This window comes from Colobus angolensis, unplaced genomic scaffold (genome assembly GCF_000951035.1).
Source record: "Colobus angolensis palliatus isolate OR3802 unplaced genomic scaffold, Cang.pa_1.0 Scaffold101, whole genome shotgun sequence".
Lineage (NCBI taxonomy): Eukaryota > Metazoa > Chordata > Mammalia > Primates > Cercopithecidae > Colobus > Colobus angolensis.
Window position 1 is genome coordinate 2,652,967 of NW_012111031.1, and position 18,630 is coordinate 2,671,596.

The 18,630-nt window shown below is 42.8% G+C and overlaps 1 protein-coding gene across 2 annotated transcripts in view; it reads left to right on the forward strand.

Moving 5' to 3' along the window:
- Nucleotides 1–18,630, forward strand: part of RCBTB1 (regulator of chromosome condensation (RCC1) and BTB (POZ) domain containing protein 1) — a 51,887-nt gene that overhangs the window by 18,265 nt on the left and 14,992 nt on the right. For both annotated transcript variants that reach the window (XM_011939382.1, XM_011939376.1), the window contains exons 5-9: nucleotides 4,209–4,375; nucleotides 8,240–8,398; nucleotides 11,642–11,749; nucleotides 12,145–12,287; nucleotides 13,901–14,091. In XM_011939382.1, coding sequence (XP_011794772.1) covers nucleotides 4,209–4,375; nucleotides 8,240–8,398; nucleotides 11,642–11,749; nucleotides 12,145–12,287; nucleotides 13,901–14,091 — 768 coding nt within the window. The remainder of the gene's footprint in view (nucleotides 1–4,208; nucleotides 4,376–8,239; nucleotides 8,399–11,641; nucleotides 11,750–12,144; nucleotides 12,288–13,900; nucleotides 14,092–18,630) is intronic.

The following is an 18,630-nucleotide window of genomic DNA, read 5'->3' on the forward strand; positions in this document are numbered from 1 at the left end:
GCTGGGATTACAGGCGTGAGCCACTGCATCCAGCCGGTACATTTTTCTAAACACAGATGCTACGTGGCTTTCCTTTCTTTGTGTAGTTCTTGCATCTTGAATCGGGAAATCTTCGTCTGTTCACTGGCGTTCATGTGGTTGCCATATTGAAAGAACTGGGGATGCGGGTTGATAGGTTCTTGTCCTTTTTTCTCTGCCTCTTCAAGATCACTAAGGGAGAGCAGACATTTTGTATGTGTGTGATTGATCTGTACTGTGGGCACCCAGCGCTCTCTGAAAGTTCATTATCTATAACGTAAATGCTTCCTTTTATACTTCAGACACGTTAACTCTTGCTCTCTTTGTCTGAGGTCCTCAGCTTTTTGTTGGGTAATTGTCTAGGGTAGCATTTGGGAGACGATTTGTGTCTCTGCCTTTCTTTGTCTAGACTGAGAAATCAATCCCAGCTCCCTAGGATGCTGTCACAGGTTTTAGTATCTAGCCTTCTGAGCGCCTGTAACTCCTAACTGAATCCACTTCAAGTTCTCTGTGTCTTTCTCAAGAGAGCTGTGAAATCCAAATCTGAGCATCATCATGTGATATGAATACAACTGGAGTTGAGCATAATGAGGTGATTATCTCACTTTTGCCTTGCGTAATCATGCCTTCTGGCATCACACTGGTTCTTTCTTTCCTTTTTTTTCTTTTGAGACAGAGTCTTGCTATCACCCAGGCTGGAGTGCAGTGGCACGATCTTGGCTCACTGCAATATCGGCCTCCTGGGTTCAAGCAATTCTTATGCCTCAGCCTCCCGAGTACAATTAGAGGCATGTGCCACCACGCCTGGCTGTTTTTTGTACTTTTATTAGACACGAGGTTTCTCCATGTTGACCAGGCTGGTCTCGAACTCCCGGCCTCAGGTGATCCACCCACGTCGGCCTCCCAAAGTGCTGGGATTACAGGCATGAGCCACCGAGTCGGCATTTTTTTTTTTTTTTTGAGGCAGGGTCTCTCTCTGTCACCCAGGCAGGAGTGCAGTGGAGTAATTATGGCTCGTTGCAACCTCGACCTCCTGGGCTCAAGCAATCCTCCCACCTCGTTTTTTAATTTTTTTGTAGAGACGAGGTCTCACTGTGTTGCCTAGGCTGGTCTTAAACTCCTGAGCTCAAGTGATCCTTGTGGCTCGGCCTCCCAAAGTGTTGGGATTACAGGTGTGAGCCACTACACTCGGCAACTTTTGCTATTTTGTATGTGACTGTTTTTTCATCTTTGGAAGCTTTAAGGTGTTTTTTTTTTTAAGAATTGTGACATAATCATGATTCTGTACTCTGGTATAATTTTTAATGTATTGGTCATTTCTGGAAATTTCTTTATTTCTAGAAATTTTTCTTGTAATATTTCATGAATAATTTCCCTTGTTGGCTGTGTGTAGTGGCTCGTGCCTATAATCCCAGCCCTTTGGGAAGCCGAGGCAGGACGTTTGCTCCAGGCCGGGAGTTGAAGACCAGCCTGGTCAACATAGCGAGGCCATGTTTCTTAAAAAAAAAAAAAAAAAAAAAAGAGCTGGGGATGGTGGCACACACCTGTAGTCCCAGCTACTCAGGAGGCTGAGCCCAGGAGTTTGAGGTTGCAGTGAGCTGTGATTGTGCCACTGCACTCCAGCCTTTGTGACAGAGTGAGGGACAGAGTGAGACCCCCATCTCAAAAAAAGAAAAATTTTCTTCTTTGTATTCTCCTTTATGGAATTTTTCTTAGAAAGAAGTTAGAGATTCTGGAGTGATCTTCCTACTTTTTTTTGTTTTTGAGGCAGGGTCTCTCTGTCCAGGCTAGAGTGCGGTGGTGCAATCTTGGCTCACTGTAGCCTCACTGTGTGAGCAGGTGGCTAATATCTGTAACCTCCTGGGCTCAAGCAGTCCTCCCACCTCGGCTTCCAAAAGTGCCAGGATTACAGGTGTGAACCACCATGCCTGGCCTGATCTTCCTCATCTTTAAAAAATGTTCTCTCCCATCTGTGTTCTGGGAAACTTCTTCAACTTTATCTTACAACCCTTATGTCAAATTTCTAACATTTTCATTGTTTTATTTCCAAGTGTTCTTTCTTGATCTCGAACTTGTTGCTATTGTTTCATGGATTCGGCATCTTCTCTTTGAGATTATTTAGAATTACAGGTTATTTTTAAATTAACCTTTTTTTATTTGTTTTGTTTTTTGAGATAGAGTCTTGCTCTTTTTGCCCAGGCTGGAGTGCAAGGCGCAATCTTAGCTCACTGCAGCCTCCACCTCCTGGTTTCAAACAATTCTTGTGCCTCAGCCTCTTGAGTAGCTGGGATTACAGGTGCACGCCACCATGCCTGGCTGATCTTTGTATTTTTTTTTTAGTAGAGATGGGGTTTCTCTATGTTGGCCAGTCTGGTCTTGAACTCCTGACCTCAAGCAATACACCTGCCTCAGCCTTCCAAAGTGCTGGGATTACAGGCTCGCCCAGGCTCATAGAAACTTGTTATAGGTTTTAATAACGGTAGAATTGGCTACCTTCTTGCTTTTTTTGTAAGGTTTTCCTATTTATTCTTGTTTGCTTATTCTTCCCATTAAACTTTCTAATCAATTTGTCTACCTCCAGAAAGTAATTTTAAGCTTTTATTGCTATTTAAACTTTATAAGTTTATGTAGGAAAAACTAGAATCTTTATGATATTGAATTTTTCCATCCAAGAACAAGGTATGTATTTCTCTATTTAAGTCTATTTTTCTGTTTTCAGGAATTAAAACACTCATTAGTTTGGACATTTCTTTCACCTGCTGTAACTTTAACACAATATAATGGATCATAGTTTTTGTGTTTTGTACTCTTTTTTTCAGTCTTAAGCCTCACCTTTCTCAGGATGAAATTTCCCATTTATGGTTTCTGTCATAATTTCTGTAGGAGGGAACGCCTCTTGTGAGCCACATGTCACCTGAAAGAGGACCCTGAGTTTGGGTGGGCTGTCTTCGTTCTAGAGTAGATAAGTAGAAGTCTCTTTCCCCTGGTTGCCTGGGGACTGCTGTGAGTGACCAGCAGTGACTAACTGTAATACTTGGATTTCTGCTGTCACCCTTGAGTGTTGTTGTCAGGCAGATTATCCTTTATAGGTCGGGATGTTTTATTACCATGGGAAAGATGAGAGGAGAATGCATAACTCTAGGAGATCTGCCCTTGGCACTCGGGGGTGCTGTGCAAAGAAATGCCTGAAACAATGGTACTTCAAGAGATAACACAAGAAAAGTTGTCTTCATCAGAATCTCAGAAAAGATAAAGTCATTATAAAAAAAATTTAGACAGAGAAGCTTCCGGGTTGGTGAGCACATCAAGGTGCTGGGAGGGGGTGGCATGCCAGGGAGGGCATGGGCGCTCCATGCACCCCTCAGCCCCACATACCTTGCCCTGTGCGTCTCCTGCATTTGGCTATTCCTGAGTTGAATCCTTTAGAATAAGCTGATTATGCTTTCCAGAGACAGTCGCAGCAGTGTGAGTGACAGTGCCTCCAGGTGTTGTTCCTAGTCCCCAGCCCTCAAGGCATCCCCAGCCTTTGAATCTTCCTGAGATCACACACACTGTGAAGCAAAGACAAGCCATCTTCATTGTCCCCTGTCCAAATTCCTGACACAGAATAAATGAGCATAAAAAACGATTGCTTTATGTAAAAAAAAAAAAAAAAAAAAAGGCCAGATTTTATGCCACTAAAATAAAATAGTCTGCTTGAAAGAAGCTCTGGGACTTTTGTTCCCCTTGTAAACAGTCTGTCTCTTTCCCCTGTACTTGGTGAGCGAGTAGCCACACACCCTCTGTGGGTTCCCCGTGACTTGGTATTTGGTTAAGCAATGGTAAACATTAACATTGAGCTTTCTTATCATCTGCCTTTTGCTTGGTGTCTGTCACAAAAGCTATTGAGATGAATCCAAGTTTTTAGAAAGCCTAATTTTGATATACGTAAACTTTGACTTTTGACCACAAAGCTGATCTTCTTTCTATGTTATTACCAAGTTTTTTTCTTTAAAGATTTTGCATCTGTCTATCCCGTTCTGTCACCTATCTCTCTCTCCCTTACTCCGTCCGTGGTTACTTAATAGAGAAGAGGGGGCAATGGGAGAGAAATGAAGGCTGGAGAATGAGCTGTACGAAGTTCTGGGGAGGAAAGTATAGGGTTACTATTTCTTTTTGGAGCTGATTCTTTGTGTGCTTTGTGTGTACAGATGGAGTGGTTTATGCATGGGGCCACAATGGATATAGCCAGCTTGGGAACGGGACGACCAACCAAGGCATTGCTCCCATCCAGGTCTGTACCAATCTCTTGATCAAGCAAGTGGTGGAAGTGGCTTGTGGCTCACATCATTCAATGGCTCTGGCAGCTGATGGAGAGGTACGTATGCTGCTTTTATTCTTTATTCTTTTTTTTTTAATGGTAGTAAAATACACATAACATAAAATTTGCCAGCTTCACCAGTTTTAAGTGTATAGTTCAGTGGTGTTAAGTACGTTCACCTTGTCGTACAACCGTCACCACCATGCGCCCACAGAACTGTTTCATCCTGCAAAACTGCAGTGCTGTACCTGGTAAACATTCACTCCCATTATGTCCTCCCCTAGCCCCTGGCAACAACTTTCTACTCTCTCTCTTTGAGTTTGATTACTCTAGGTACCTCATGTAAGTGGAATTATACAGTATTTGTCCTTTTGTGACTGGTTTATCTCACTTAGCATAATATCCTCAAGGTTCATCCACTTTGTACCATATGATAGGATTCTCTTCATTCCTTTTCAGGGCTTAGTAATATTCCATTGGATACCTATAGTAAGTGCCCACATAATGTCATTGATAGATTCTTGGAAACTACAACTTTAAGCAAAAAGACATGTAATGAAACCAGTTTTACCATTGGCTAATTGATAAAAACAAGAGTTAAGTTCCTATGGTATGTTTCTGGTCACGAAGACATCACCAAACTTCTGAAGACCCAAACTACCTCTTACATTAAACATTGAAATAAATGCAAACTATACATATATTTAACAAAGATTAATAAAAGCAAGTAAGAGAATTATTTACCCAATTTCTGGTGAATCACTGAGTGGGGGCGATCATAGTGGTGGTGGGTTAAGTCAAGGAATAAATGTTTGCAAAGCAGAAATTATAAGGAGCACCTCCTACCACCACAGAGTTCAAAAGCAAACAATCACAAATGTGGCAGCTCACTGAGGGTTTTTGACTGCGTTGTTTATTTCAGTGCATTTGTATGGTTATTGTCTACTTTGTGAATTTTTTTTTTTTTTTTTTGACTCAGAGTTTTGCCCTTCTTGCCCAGGCTGGAGTGCAGTGGTACAATCTCGGCTCACTGCAACCTCCGCCTCCTGGGTACAAGTGATTCTCCTGCCTCAGCCTCCCAAGTAGCTGGGATTACAGGCACTTGACTAATTTTTTTGTATTTTTAGTAGAGACGGGGTTTCACCATGTTGGCCAGCCTGGTCTCGAACTCCTGACCTCAGGTGATCCTCCCGCCTTGGCCTCCCAAAGTGCTGGGAATACAGGCATGAGCCACCATGACCAGCCTACTTTGTGAATTTTTATTTTCTAATAATTTGTATTCATTCATTCATTTTCCAACCCATTTGTTCCAGTTCAGGGTTGCAGGTGGCCACAGCCTCTTCTGGCAGCGCAGGACACGAGGTGGGAAGTAGCCCTGGACAGGACACAGGGTGCACTCATGTATACCCCCACACTCTTACTGGAACCATGGAGACATGTACCCAGCTTAGACACAGCCTAGTCTGCACAGCTTTGGGGTTTGGGAGGAAATCAGAGTACCCAGAGAAAACCCACACAGACATGGGACATGCAGACTCCACAGACAGTGGCCCTGGCCGGGAATTGACATTTTTTCTCATTGGTGTTATAGCAAAATGATGTTGAATGAAATGACGTTTTTCAAGGACCTGCTGTAAACCACATTTTGTTTTTCTGTTCATCTGTTCATGGATGTTTGGGTTATTTCCACTTTTGGCTATTGTGAAAGTCCTTTGATTTTAATGACCATATTTGTACTTAATGTGGTGTGAATATTGTAGCCTTGCACATATAGCTAAAAACCTTGTGGGAATGCGCTCTCTCTCTAGCATAACGTGTATTGTGTGATCAAGATTACACTTTTGATGGCAGTAGAATTCATTCTTTAAAATTTTTTTTTTTTTGTAGAGACAAGAATCTGGCCATGTTGCCCAGGCTGGTCTTGAACCCTTGGGCTCAAGTGATCCTCCTGTCTTGGCCTCCCAAAATGCTGGGATTATAGGTGTGAGCTACTGCCCCCAACCTAGAGTTCATTCTTAAGGCAGCTGAGTCCCATGCTCTTTGCTGAGACTGTAGCTCAGATGTGTGACACTGTTCTGTACTTTCTTTTTTTAGTGACCTCATCCTTAAGGTCTATTTTATTTTTCAGTGTATGTAATGAGTTGGGAAAAAATAACTTTACCATCCTTGTAGTAGGTACTGTAACACTTGTTTAGCCCCCAAGTTCGTGCTTATCTTCAAGGTCATTCATCCTATTGATTCTGTCTCCTAATCTTTTATGCCATTTTGTTCCTCTCCATTTCCATTGCTTTTGGTCAAGTCTTGTCATTTCCTGCCTAGACTACTGCCATAGACCCTTCTATTCCGTAACTTTTAAGTTGATCCACTTGTCCAGTCTTGCTTTGCTGTCCCCTTTGGTTTCTAAAACACAAGTTAGATCATACTGTTCCTCTCTTTGAAGTTCCTCAGTGATATTTACAGAGATTTTATTAAGTAGGACAAGTTATAGGTGAACAAACCCAAAAGCTCAGGGAGACCAAGATTTCATGACGGGGATGTGCTGGAGCCAGGCATAGCACACAGGCCTCATGCCCTAGAGCCACTGTTTCCTAGTCCATTTCTTGGTTAGTAGAACTACAGCCCCAATTAAACAAGAGGCAGCAGCACTGCAAGGGAACATGCTTTATTTGAGAAGTGCCAGAAGAATGATTGCTGAAATTAGCTCAGACTTGTTCATTTATGCAGGCTGGATTCCTGCTTTATTTTAATCTTAAGCATATGGTACTTTGAATAATTATACTGAATATTAATATTTGCATAATTAAAGTAGATATTTATGTGAATATACTTTGAGGAGGTGTTGCAGGTTATTTGTTTTGTACCCGTGAGATGAACCTGTAACACATATTCACCAGAGGGATCTACTGATGTTGCCTTGGCCAGCATCAGACAAGAAAGAATTGTGGAAGCCACACTCAGTATATATGTGGACCACCTCCTGCAGCCATGTGAAGCAGGGTGGGCAGTGGGGTCTTAGACATTTTCCTAATGTTGGAGGAAGTTATTTTCTCTACTGCCAAAACCTCCCTCCCTAATTCATCTCTCTGTTTATAGTCTTATTTAGAATGGTTTCCATGGGGCTGGGCGTGGTGGCTCACACCTGTAATCCCAGCACTTTGGGAGGCCTAGGTGGGCGGATCACGAGATCAGAAGATCGAGACCATCCTGGTTAACACCGCGAAACCCGTCTCTACTGAAAATACAAAAAATTAGCCAGGCGTGGTGGTGGGTGCCTGTGGTCCCAGCTACTCGGGAGGCTGAGGCAGGAGAATGGCGTGAACCCGGGAGGCGGAGCTTGCAGTGAGCGGAGATCACGCCACTTCACTCCAGTCTGGGCGACAGAGCGAGACTCCCTCTCAAACAAAACAAAACAAAACAAAAATAATGGTTTCCATGGAAAACAATGAATATTTGTGCCCAAAGAGTTGAGCAAAATTTTTACATCACTGATACTTATGTGGCATATACCGCATTTCCTATTGATGCCACATTAGTATGTATGTATGTGTATGTGTGTGTATACACACACACAGACATTATAGAGGGAATATAGCATGGTAGTTAAGAGCATAGCTGGACTGCTTGGGGTTAAATTCTCTTAGCGCTGCTTACCAGCTTTGGTACCGCAAACAAGTCACTTTACCTCTCTTGTGTTTCAGTTTCCATGTATAAAATAGAGATATATAAAGTGGGCACTACCTACTCTAGGGTCACTTTGCAGGATTACTAGGCAGGTTAAATAGGTTAATATGTGTAAAGCATATACAACCATTTAGCACATCTTAAGTACTCATTAAGTAGGTTGATTTTAATTTTTATGATTATTTGTGTTGGGGTGGAATTTTCACCCTGACTATTCTTTCCTTTTCCTTTCTCTTGTAGGTATTTGCTTGGGGTTATAACAACTGTGGCCAAGTGGGATCAGGTTCTACAGCAAATCAACCAACTCCTCGAAAAGTTACAAACTGTTTACATATTAAGAGGGTAGTTGGCATTGCCTGTGGTCAGACTTCATCCATGGCTGTTCTGGACAATGGTGAGGTGAGGTGTCTCCACTCCCGTTTCCCTTTCTACCTCGTTTTTCAATTACATGTGAGTTTCTTCACAAGGTGACTGTATCAGATCGAAGAAGGAAGAGTGCTTTGTTTTGGTAGCTCCACTGAAAGTTAACTGATTACTGACTGAGGAGCTGGAGGTTGCTGCTCAGTGTGACTTTTCTAAATTCCAAGATTTACCTGAAAGTAAAGATTCTGTCTGTCTAAATTGTATTTTTTGCGAGATCCAAAGAGCCTAATGCCTGTAGGTGTTTGTTGGTGATATTTAATGTAATAGATAAAAGAATTTAATCCTACCTTTGTCTTCCAATGAAAAAAAACCAACTGTACATTTTAAAATTAGCTGATGAAGTCCTTGTGGAAGTACCTACCTGTATCTTGAATGTTCACAGGAGGAAGCAACTTGCAAAAGCAGATTTTTTGTGGGGTCCTGACTGTTGTTAGCTACTTTTAACAACTCTCCGTTTAGTTACCCCTACTGTGGTCACTTTTGAGCTGATGGTTATTTCTATGAAATTGATCTCTGGTTGCAACTTCCACTTAAACAGACCGTTTACTACCTATGCATATTTTAGTGCATGAAAATTATACAAAGATATGACCCTGGACACACATGTTTTGGCATCATGCATTGGTGTGCTAGGGCAGTGGTCCCCAGCCTTTTTGGCACCAGGGACTGGTTTCATGGAAGACAATTTTTCCACGGATGGCGGTGTTGGGGGCACAGTTTTGGGATGAAACTGTTCCACCTCAGGTCATCAAGCATTAGTTAGATTCTCATATGGAGTGCGCAGCCTAGATGCCTCGTTGTGCAGTTCACAGTGGGGTTCATGCTGCTATGAGAATCTAATGCCGCCGTTGATCTGACAGGAGGTGGAGCTCAGGCAGTAATACTCTCTTGCTCACCATTCACCACCTGCTGTGTGGCGCAGTTCCTAACAGGGCACGGACTGGTACCGGTCTGCGGCTCATGGCCTGGGGATTAGGGACCCCTGTGCTAGGGTGCTTTAGAGTTTATGCATAGACCTTAACTTATGTTAACTTATTTTTTTAAAACTCAATCTCAGTATCATGAAGATGACTTCAGAATTCCTTGGGATGGCCATTGAATATCCTCCATTCCAGTATTCTCTTATTTTTAAAAATAAGTTTAATTTTTAGGTTATTATTATATGGCTATGTTAACAAAGTAAAGGAAGAGAAGTGAAACAGATAAGATAAAAGGTGAATACCTTTTCCCAATCTTGTCAATAGTTTCATACTTATCTTTTTGGATTTTTCCCTTAAACAGTTATATGTGGGTGAGTATAATTATCTTGTTTTAAAAAAGTGGGATGATTATACCTACCACGGCTTTTCTCTGCTATTCTTCAGCCTGCTTCCTGCTCCCCTGTGTAGCATCCTTTGTTTAACTGTGTCTATGGTCAGACCATTTATGTGGCTTTCCATCATTATGGCTGCTGAGATTGGCTTCCATGAATGACCCACATCCAGAGCTCTACTGATGAACATACCAGTTTTCTAATTTTTTGCTGTTGTAGACAGAGTTGTGGTGATTTTCTGTGTTACTCTCTGTGTGTGTATCTTTGTACACTTATACAAGTATTTCTATAGAATAAATTCCCAAAGAATTTCTGGGTCAAGAAGTATGCCATTTAAAATATTGATAGCCATTGCCAAATTTCTCTCCAGAAAGTTCATGTCTGTTACAATTCTGGCACTGGGTGAAAGTGCCTTTAACCATCTCTCCCCAGGCCCCTAAAGTCCATTCCCCCTTTCCCCTCCATCATGTTACCCTGAAAAGCCCCAGTCTGTGTCTGCCACCCTGCATTGCTGTGGGTCTCGATGCCACCACAAATCTTGGATTTGTAATTTGAGCAAGGCCTTTGTTTGTTCCTGGTCAGTAGTTTTTCCTATGGCTGTTTGGAACCTTTAACACTCCTGTCAAACTATGCCTAGCTCTGTTACTTTCAGCAGATGGGCCTCCTCTCACTCTCTGTATCCAAGGGACCGTTGCGTTCTGGGAAGTCCTCTGTTTTTAATCCTCTTTCCTCTTCTTTCCCTCTCTTGATCCTGCTGTCACTCCTTAGTTTAGCGCCTCATCAGAACTCACCTATTTGCTAACGAGAGAAGAAATGACCTCCTAAAGGTTCTTCCTGCCTCTAGCCTTATACGCTCTATCATCTTTCATACTGTGGCCAGCATTATCTTTCAAAAATGCAAATTAAATTAATATTTCAATGAGAAATTTATAGATGTACTTTCCCTGGTATGTTTTTTGTCACTTTCCCTCTGAGCTCTTGCCTTTCCTTTCTGTCTTTTTTTGTTGTTGTTGCCAGGCTGGAAGGCTGGAATACAGTGGCCCGATCTTGGCTCACTGTAACCTGTGCCTCCCAGGTTTAAGCGATTCTCCTGCCTCAGCCTCCCGAGTAGCTGGGTTTACAGGCACATGCCACCACGCCCAGCTAATTTTTGTATTTTTACTAGAGACGGGGTTTCACCGTGTTGGCCAGGATGGTCTCGATCTCCTGACCTTGTGATCTGCTCACCTTGACCTCCCAAAGTGCTGGGATTACAGGCGTGAGCCACTGCGCCCGGCCTTCTTCTAGTCTTTCTACTACTACTACCACAGGTGTGTCCAGCCAGGCCCACCTACTTATCTTCTAAACTAGCTTCTAACATAGTCAATGCCTTCTGCTTGGAATGTTTTTGCTCTCCTTCATCCTTCAGCTCTGCTCCAATCTCCACTTTTTGAAAAGTCTTCCTTAATCTTTCTTCCTGGAGCTAAAGCCTTCTTCCTTGCTGTTCTGAAGTGCGTTGATTATATCTATTGTAGCAAATAGATTATATCTATTGCTACTCATCAGCAAAGAATTTGCATGTATCTATTTCGCCTGTTAAACTGTGACCAAAAACTAGTACCTTTCAGAGTGTTCTGACATACAGTAGGTGTTTAATAATTGTTAGTGAGGCTCAACTTCCTCATATATTAAACAGGAAAGAGTGACTTGCCCCGGACTATGTAACTAGTAAGTCATGGAGTAGAAACTGAGCCCAATTCTGTCATCCCCTTCTCCAAAACAGCTTCTGTTTGGAGATCAGTTGCAGGAGCATAGAGTAGAATATAGGTGTTGGAAGTATCTGATTTGTTTAGATGGACTGGTTTTTTGTCTCTTCCTTCTTACCAGCAGTTTAAAAAACTCATTCTCTCCCTTCTGTCCTCTCTAAGGTGTATGGCTGGGGTTACAATGGCAACGGGCAGCTGGGCTTGGGAAACAATGGCAACCAGCTGACCCCTGTGAGAGTGGCCGCTTTGCACAGCGTGTGTGTGAACCAGGTACGTGCGGTGCCCTCTCAGTTAGTGGCTTCCTGGCTACCTTCCCTGCTCTAACTTGGAGAAATATTGGAGGTTTACTCTTTAGTCAGTCTTTTCTGGCAATACTCTGTGCCTTCATCTTCCACCTTTAATATTATATCTTCCCTAACTTCCCACGAGGAGAAGCAAGACTATGGTGTTGGCAAAACAGCCTCAACAAATTAAAAGAAACAATGGAAAAATTCAGTAGCCTAAGGTTTAGGCTTTTCTAATGCTTTTTTAATGTTCCAGCAAATGTCAGTCCATCCCTGATGATGAATGGGCATTCTGCAGAAGCTGGCTGTAGCCTTTTAGTAGATGTTCTCCCTGCCCTTCCTGTTTTCCTGCTAATGGTAACCATTTCAATTTACTTGCAGATTGTCTGCGGCTACGCACATACTCTAGCACTAACAGATGAGGGCTTGCTCTATGCCTGGGGAGCTAACACATATGGGCAGCTGGGAACTGGCAATAAAAATAACCTGCTAAGCCCAGCACACATCATGGTGGAGAAAGAAAGGTAACTTGGCTGTGTCATGTCTTGGGACTGTGTGTGCAATGTGGCCTTGGGGCTGTGTGTGGCAGAGCTGTGGTGTTTGGCTTTGTGATTCTTCTGTTCATTAACATTCTCATTTTGGACGAAAGAGGTAAACTTCCCCTTTCCCCATTCCCCCTTCCCCCTTCCCTTCCCTTTTTGGGTCTCTGTCACCCAGGCTGGAGTGCAGTGGCATGATCTCCGCTCACTGCAACTTCCACCTCCTGGGTTCAAGTGATTCTCTTGCCTCAGTCTCCTGAGTAGCTGGGATTACAGGTGTGTACCACCATGCCCAGCTAATTTTTGTATTTTTTAGTAGAGATAGGGTTTCGCCATGTTGGCCAGGCTGCTCTTGAATTCCTGGCCTCAAGTGATCTACCCACCTTGGCCTCCCAAAGTGCTGGGATTATAGGCCTGAGCCCCACTGTGCCTGGCCTATGCAGAAGTGTTTTGAGTAGCAGCCAGAATGAACATGAGGTTGGTATGATTCTTATGTAGCTCTCTGAAATAACCACCTGTGATTGATAGGTGTGAATGCATCTTGGTATAATTACTGCAGTCTTGCTGTTGCCCTTTTAGTATGGAAGACAAGTAGGGTCTATGGCCATGTTGATGTTTACGGTATAATATAAACTTTGAGCCAAGTAAAACAACTTTTAAATAAAAATCTGCTCTTGAAAGGACATTATCTGTTTAAATATTGCTTTGATGTGATATGTGTTACTGGAATAGATGCTTGATGTTGTTCAGCCTAATTGTAAGGTCTTACCTTCTATGTCCTGGAGTGCTGACTTCTGATTAGGGGACCTAACCCAAGAAACATACTACTAAGAAATATAGTAAGTTTGGCTTGTTTTCCTTTGGATTGGAACGTTCAGAGTCTGTGACCCCTCAGCCAATGCTTATCAGCCCAGTGAGTGTTCTGAGCTCTGGTAGGAGATGAGAGAAAAAGTTACATTTATAAAGAAATGGGCCAGACACGATGGTGCACACCTGTAATCCCAGCACTTTGGGAGGCGTAGGCAGAGGATCACTTGAGTCCAGGAGTTGGTGACCAGCCTTGGCAACATAGCGAGACCCTGTCTCTATAAAAAATACAAAAATTAGCCGGGTGTGGTGGTGCAGCTATGGTCTGGGAGGCTGAGGTGGGAGGATTGCTTGAGCCTGGGAAGTCGAGGCTGCAATGAGCCATGGTCATGCCACTGCACTCCAGCCTGGGTGACAGAGTGAGATCCTGTCTCAAAAAAAAAAAAAAAATGGCATTTAAGCCATCACATTTGTTAGGGCATTTTGTCAGTGTCCACTTTCCTCATTTGCTTGGATTTGCTAGTCTGTTTTCCAAGTTTTCCTCGGCGGTCTGTGTGATCTATCCTAACTCACAGTGAGCTGAGGACGAGAAGTGGCCATTTGGGAAAGGAGAACAGTGCTCTTGCCCTGATCTGTTGCTTTTGTTTGTGTGACTTGGCAGCTAGTGTATCTGGAACCTGGACTGTTATTTTCTGAGGTGTTGCAAGCATGAACTTTTAAATTGCCTTGTGTGGTCTGCTGTGGGCTTCTGTGTTCATGAAGTGACATGCATTTTTCTTAAAACTTTTCAGGGTGGTAGAGATTGCAGCCTGTCACTCTGCCCACACGTCTGCAGCCAAGACGCAGGGTGGGCACGTGTACATGTGGGGCCAGTGCCGGGGTCAGTCCGTGATCCTCCCGCACCTCACCCACTTCTCCTGCACCGATGACGTGTTTGCCTGCTTTGCCACTCCCGCCGTCTCGTGGCGCCTCCTGTCTGTGGGTAAGAAAGTGCAAGGCCACCTCCACCCAGGAAGAATGGTGCTACCAAGTGACCAGTTTTCCCGTGTCTTTGCTGCTTTTGGGATCTCTTAGAATGTTTTATTCTCTATTAGCTTTCATAGCTTCCCTCAAATTAGATATGCATAATCAAATGTATTCATATATTATAAAGTATTACCGTGAACTTTACATTTTCTCTCATAAGTGCTTTTATTTCAATTGATATCAAATTTGCATAACATGCAATTAACCATTGTGAAGGGTACAGTTTAGTTGCATTTAGAACATTCATAATGTTGTACATCCACCCTTTTTTTTTTTTTGAGGCAGAGTCTCGTTCTGTTGCCCAGGCTGGAGTGCAGTGGTGCAGTCTCAGATCACTGCAACCTCCACCTCCCGAGTTCAAGTGATTCTTCTGCCTCAGCCTCCCAAGCAGCTAAGACTACAGGCACCTGCCACCACACCCAGCTAAATTTTGTATTTTTAGTAGAGGTGGGGTTTCACCATGTTAGCCAGATTGTTCTCGAACTCCTGACCTCAGGTGATCCACCTGCCACCGCACCTGGCCTGCATCCACCTTTTATGTCAAATTCTAAAATGTTTTCATCACCCCAAAAGAAAGCCCTTATATGTTAATTTGTCACACTCCATTCTCCCTTCCCCCCAGCCCCTAGCAACCACTAGTTTGCTTTTTGTTTCTATGGGTTTACCGACTCTGGATAGTTCATATAAGTGGAAGCATACAATGTGTGACCCATGTGTCTGGCTTCTTTTACTTAATGTTTTTGAGGCCCATTGATGTTGTAATATGTCTCCATATTTCATTCCCTTTTATGACTGAATAATATTCCATTATATATATACACACCATATTTTGTTTGTCATTTAACTGTTGATGGACATGTGGGTTGTTCCCACCTTTGACTCTCATGGGTAGTGCTGTTATGAATGTTCATGTATAAGTATTTAGGTAACCTGTTCTTAAGCACTTCTGTTATACTAGATTTCTTACAGAACTTGATATAATACCAATCAAAAATGGAATTTCTTTTTTTTCTTTTTTTTTTGAGACAGAGTCTCACTCTGTTGCCCAGGCTGGAGTGCAATGGCGCGATCTCGGCTTACTGTAACCTCTGCATCCCAGGTTCAAGCAGTTCTCCTGTCTCAGCCTCCTGAGTAGCTGGGATTACAGGAGTGTGCCACCATGCCCGGCTAATTCTTTTATATTTTTGGTAGAGACAGGGTTTCACCATGTTAATCAGGCTGGTCTGGAACTCCTGACCTTGTGATCCACCCACCTCAACCTCCCAAAGTGCTGGGATTACAGGCGTGAGCCACCATGCCCGGTTCAAAAATGAACTTTCAAAAAAGTGAAGAACCGGCTGGGTGTGGTGGCTCACACCTGTGATCTCAGCACTTTGGAAGGTCAAGGCGGGTGGATTGCTTGAGCCCAGGAGTTTTAGACCAGCCTGGGCAACATGGCGAAATCCCATCTCTGTAAAAAATAACCAGAAGTAGCGGTATGTGCCTGTAGTGCCAGCTACTCAGAAGACTGAGGTGGAGAATTGCTTGAGCCTGGGAGGTCAAGGCTGCAGTGAGCGGTGATCGCACCACTGCACTCCAGCCTAGGTGACAGAGCAAGACCCTGTCTCAATAAAGCGAACAACTTCTGGTTTTTAAGGTGACACATTAACCCCATCTTCTTTCTATCTTTGTCTTTCAACTGATTTCAAATTCTTTTATTTCAGAAGGGCATCAAAACAGAGGTATTATAAAGGGTAGTAGAATTTGGAGTGATCTTTGGTTACATAATCTGTACCTTTTCTGCATATTGTCTTCTTTAAGAGTCCACTATTGACTGAAAAAGCTAGGATGTCTTAAAGCTGAGTAGCTATTTACAAGGTGACTTTAATCTTTTTCTTTTATTTCTTGTTTGTTTTTGCCTTTTTGCTAGCATACTTCTTTTAAGTTGTTCTTTTATTTATAAGCAAAGGGAATAAGTGGGTCATGATGCTCTGTGCTTGAAAATTAATGTAGTTCTTGGCAGTTAAGGTGTTTGGGTTGCTCAGCAATTGATACTGAAGGTTAGTTTTCTAAAACATGTCATACTTAGGTGTGTTAGACAGGTGGAGTTGTCCCATCATTAGGTGACCAGTCATGGGGGCAAAAGGATGCTTAGGAAGAGTTAAGCTTGCCTTAAAGTGAAATCAATCAAACACTCCCTTTCACTTAATTTTGCCATGTTCTTTAGGGATAATAGAGTTGTTGTTGTTGTTTTTTTTTTGCAGTGAGTATTGTGATTGGAAAATAATTGGTTCGCTGAATGGGACTATTTGGCTAGAATCGCACGTGTATAGCACACCCAGCTAAAGCACTTCTGTACGCATCTTCAGATTTCTATGTACTACTTCACCTGGCCTTGTTATAAAAGGCTTCCCCCAGTTCTTATGTCTTACAGTGGCATAGGCATTGTTTTCAGAACAAATGTCCTAACAATTTAAATGTTAAGTTTGGGAAAAATATGGTCATTGAATATATCCTCCTAGATCGGGGGTCCCCAAACCCCGGGCCATATGCCTGTACTGGTCTGTGGCCTGTTATTAACTGGGTTGCACAGCAGGACATGAGTGGCAGTGAGCAAAGCTGCATCTGTATTTACAGCTGCTCCCCATCACTCACATTACCGCCTGAGCTCCACCTCCCGTCAGATCAGCAGCAGCATTAGATTCTCATAGAAGCGTGAGCCCTTTTGTGAACTGCACATGCAAGGGATACAGGTTGCGAGCTCCTTATGAGAATCTAATGCCTAGATGATCTGTCACTGTCTCCCGTCACCCCCAGATGGGGCTGTCCAGTTGTAGGAAAACAAGCTCAGGACTCCCACTGATTCTGCATTATGGTGAGTTATGTAATTATTTCATTACATATTACAGTGTAACAATAATAAAAATTAAGTGTACAATAAACATAATGTGCTTGAATCATCCTGAAACTATCCCCCTCCCCGCCCTGGTCTGTGGAAAAATTGTCTTCCACAAAACTGGTCCCTGGTACCAAAAAGGTTGGGTACCACTGTCCTAGATAACTTCTTTCCCTTCCACCCACTAAAAGTCAAAAGTGTTTTTCCCTCTCACTTTGGGATCTCAGCTGAGTGTTAGAAAGAAAGTCACATGGTGAATTCACCCCTCTGAGGAGGATTTCTTCTCTGAAAGGACATACTATACTTGTTGCCAGGAGCAAAGAGGAGAAAGGGTCATTTCAGCCTAAGACTGGATGCAGAAGTTGAAGCACTGATGAGAAGTGTGCTTTTTTTTTGGATGGGTGGGGGTAGCAATCTAGACTCCTTGACTCTTGGCCCATCTTAGTCATTTGTATGCTTTTGCCCACCAGTGATCCAGGTTACAAGGTCAGGGAAAGCCTGACTTTTGAGAGGTTTTCCACCTTTCCTCCGTAGCCAGGAGAGCTCTGCTTTGCATGGGGTGGAGGGAGGGCTGTCAGTTAAGGTCAGGGCGTAGGTGAAAGGTAATTCCTTGGGAGATTCTGATGATAAAGCTTGCAGATACGCTCATTTGTTAAGTTTCAGCCTAGGTTTTAGCTGTTGTCCCTCCTCTAGGAGTTGCTCTGGTAACAACAGGCTACCAAGGGACACAGGTTCATCCAGCCTTGGAAGCTGAGGTCTTTGATTAAGACACTGATTATTAACTCAGCTGTGGGCAGTTGAAAGCTGCTTCGTGTATCCATAGCAGCTTGATTCGATGCCTCGTGAGGATCTCTGGAATTTAAAAAAGTTTCCCCATTAGCCTTTTTCTACTTCTTTTCTTTCATATAAAACACAAGAAAGCATTGCAGGAATTTGTACAAGTGCCTTTACTTCTTGGAATAATACAGTTCTACTTACATATAACCATAACAGCAATTCTTATCAGGTAAGGTGATCGTGTGTTTTGATAAGACTGTTCCCGTGTAAGCATTGTTTCTAAGTGAATTTGCTCTGTGTTCAGATAATGAGTAAGGATTATGCATATAGTGATTTTTAGGGTTAACAGAGATGTTTAGATTCCAGGTACTTAGGAAAGAGTTTCTCTGCTTGAGAACGTGACTGCTTAGCATTACCATTTAAGTGGTAAGTTTGTTTCTTGCACCTCCTTGAGTTGGATATGCTGACCCCTTGAAACTACCTCAAAGCAGAAAAAAGATATTCTTAGTGTTTTAGTCAAGGAAAACTGATAAATTCTTAGTCTTAGAAGAGAACCACTCGTTTTGAGAGGGGTTTATCATATTATCATGAAGTACCTATCATTTTTTTCTTTAAAAAATATATATTTCTAATGTATAACTAAGCATATAAGATGGTATTTGGCCTTTCTAAATACTATCTTTTGGTGGTTTTCTTTGGTAATTTATAGATGCAGGATACTTTTTTTTTTTTTTTTTTGAGACACAGTCTCACTCTGTTGCCAGACTAGAGTACAGTGGTGTGATCTTGGCTCACTGCAACCTCTGCCTCCTGGGTTCAAGCAATTCTCCTGCCTCAGCCTCC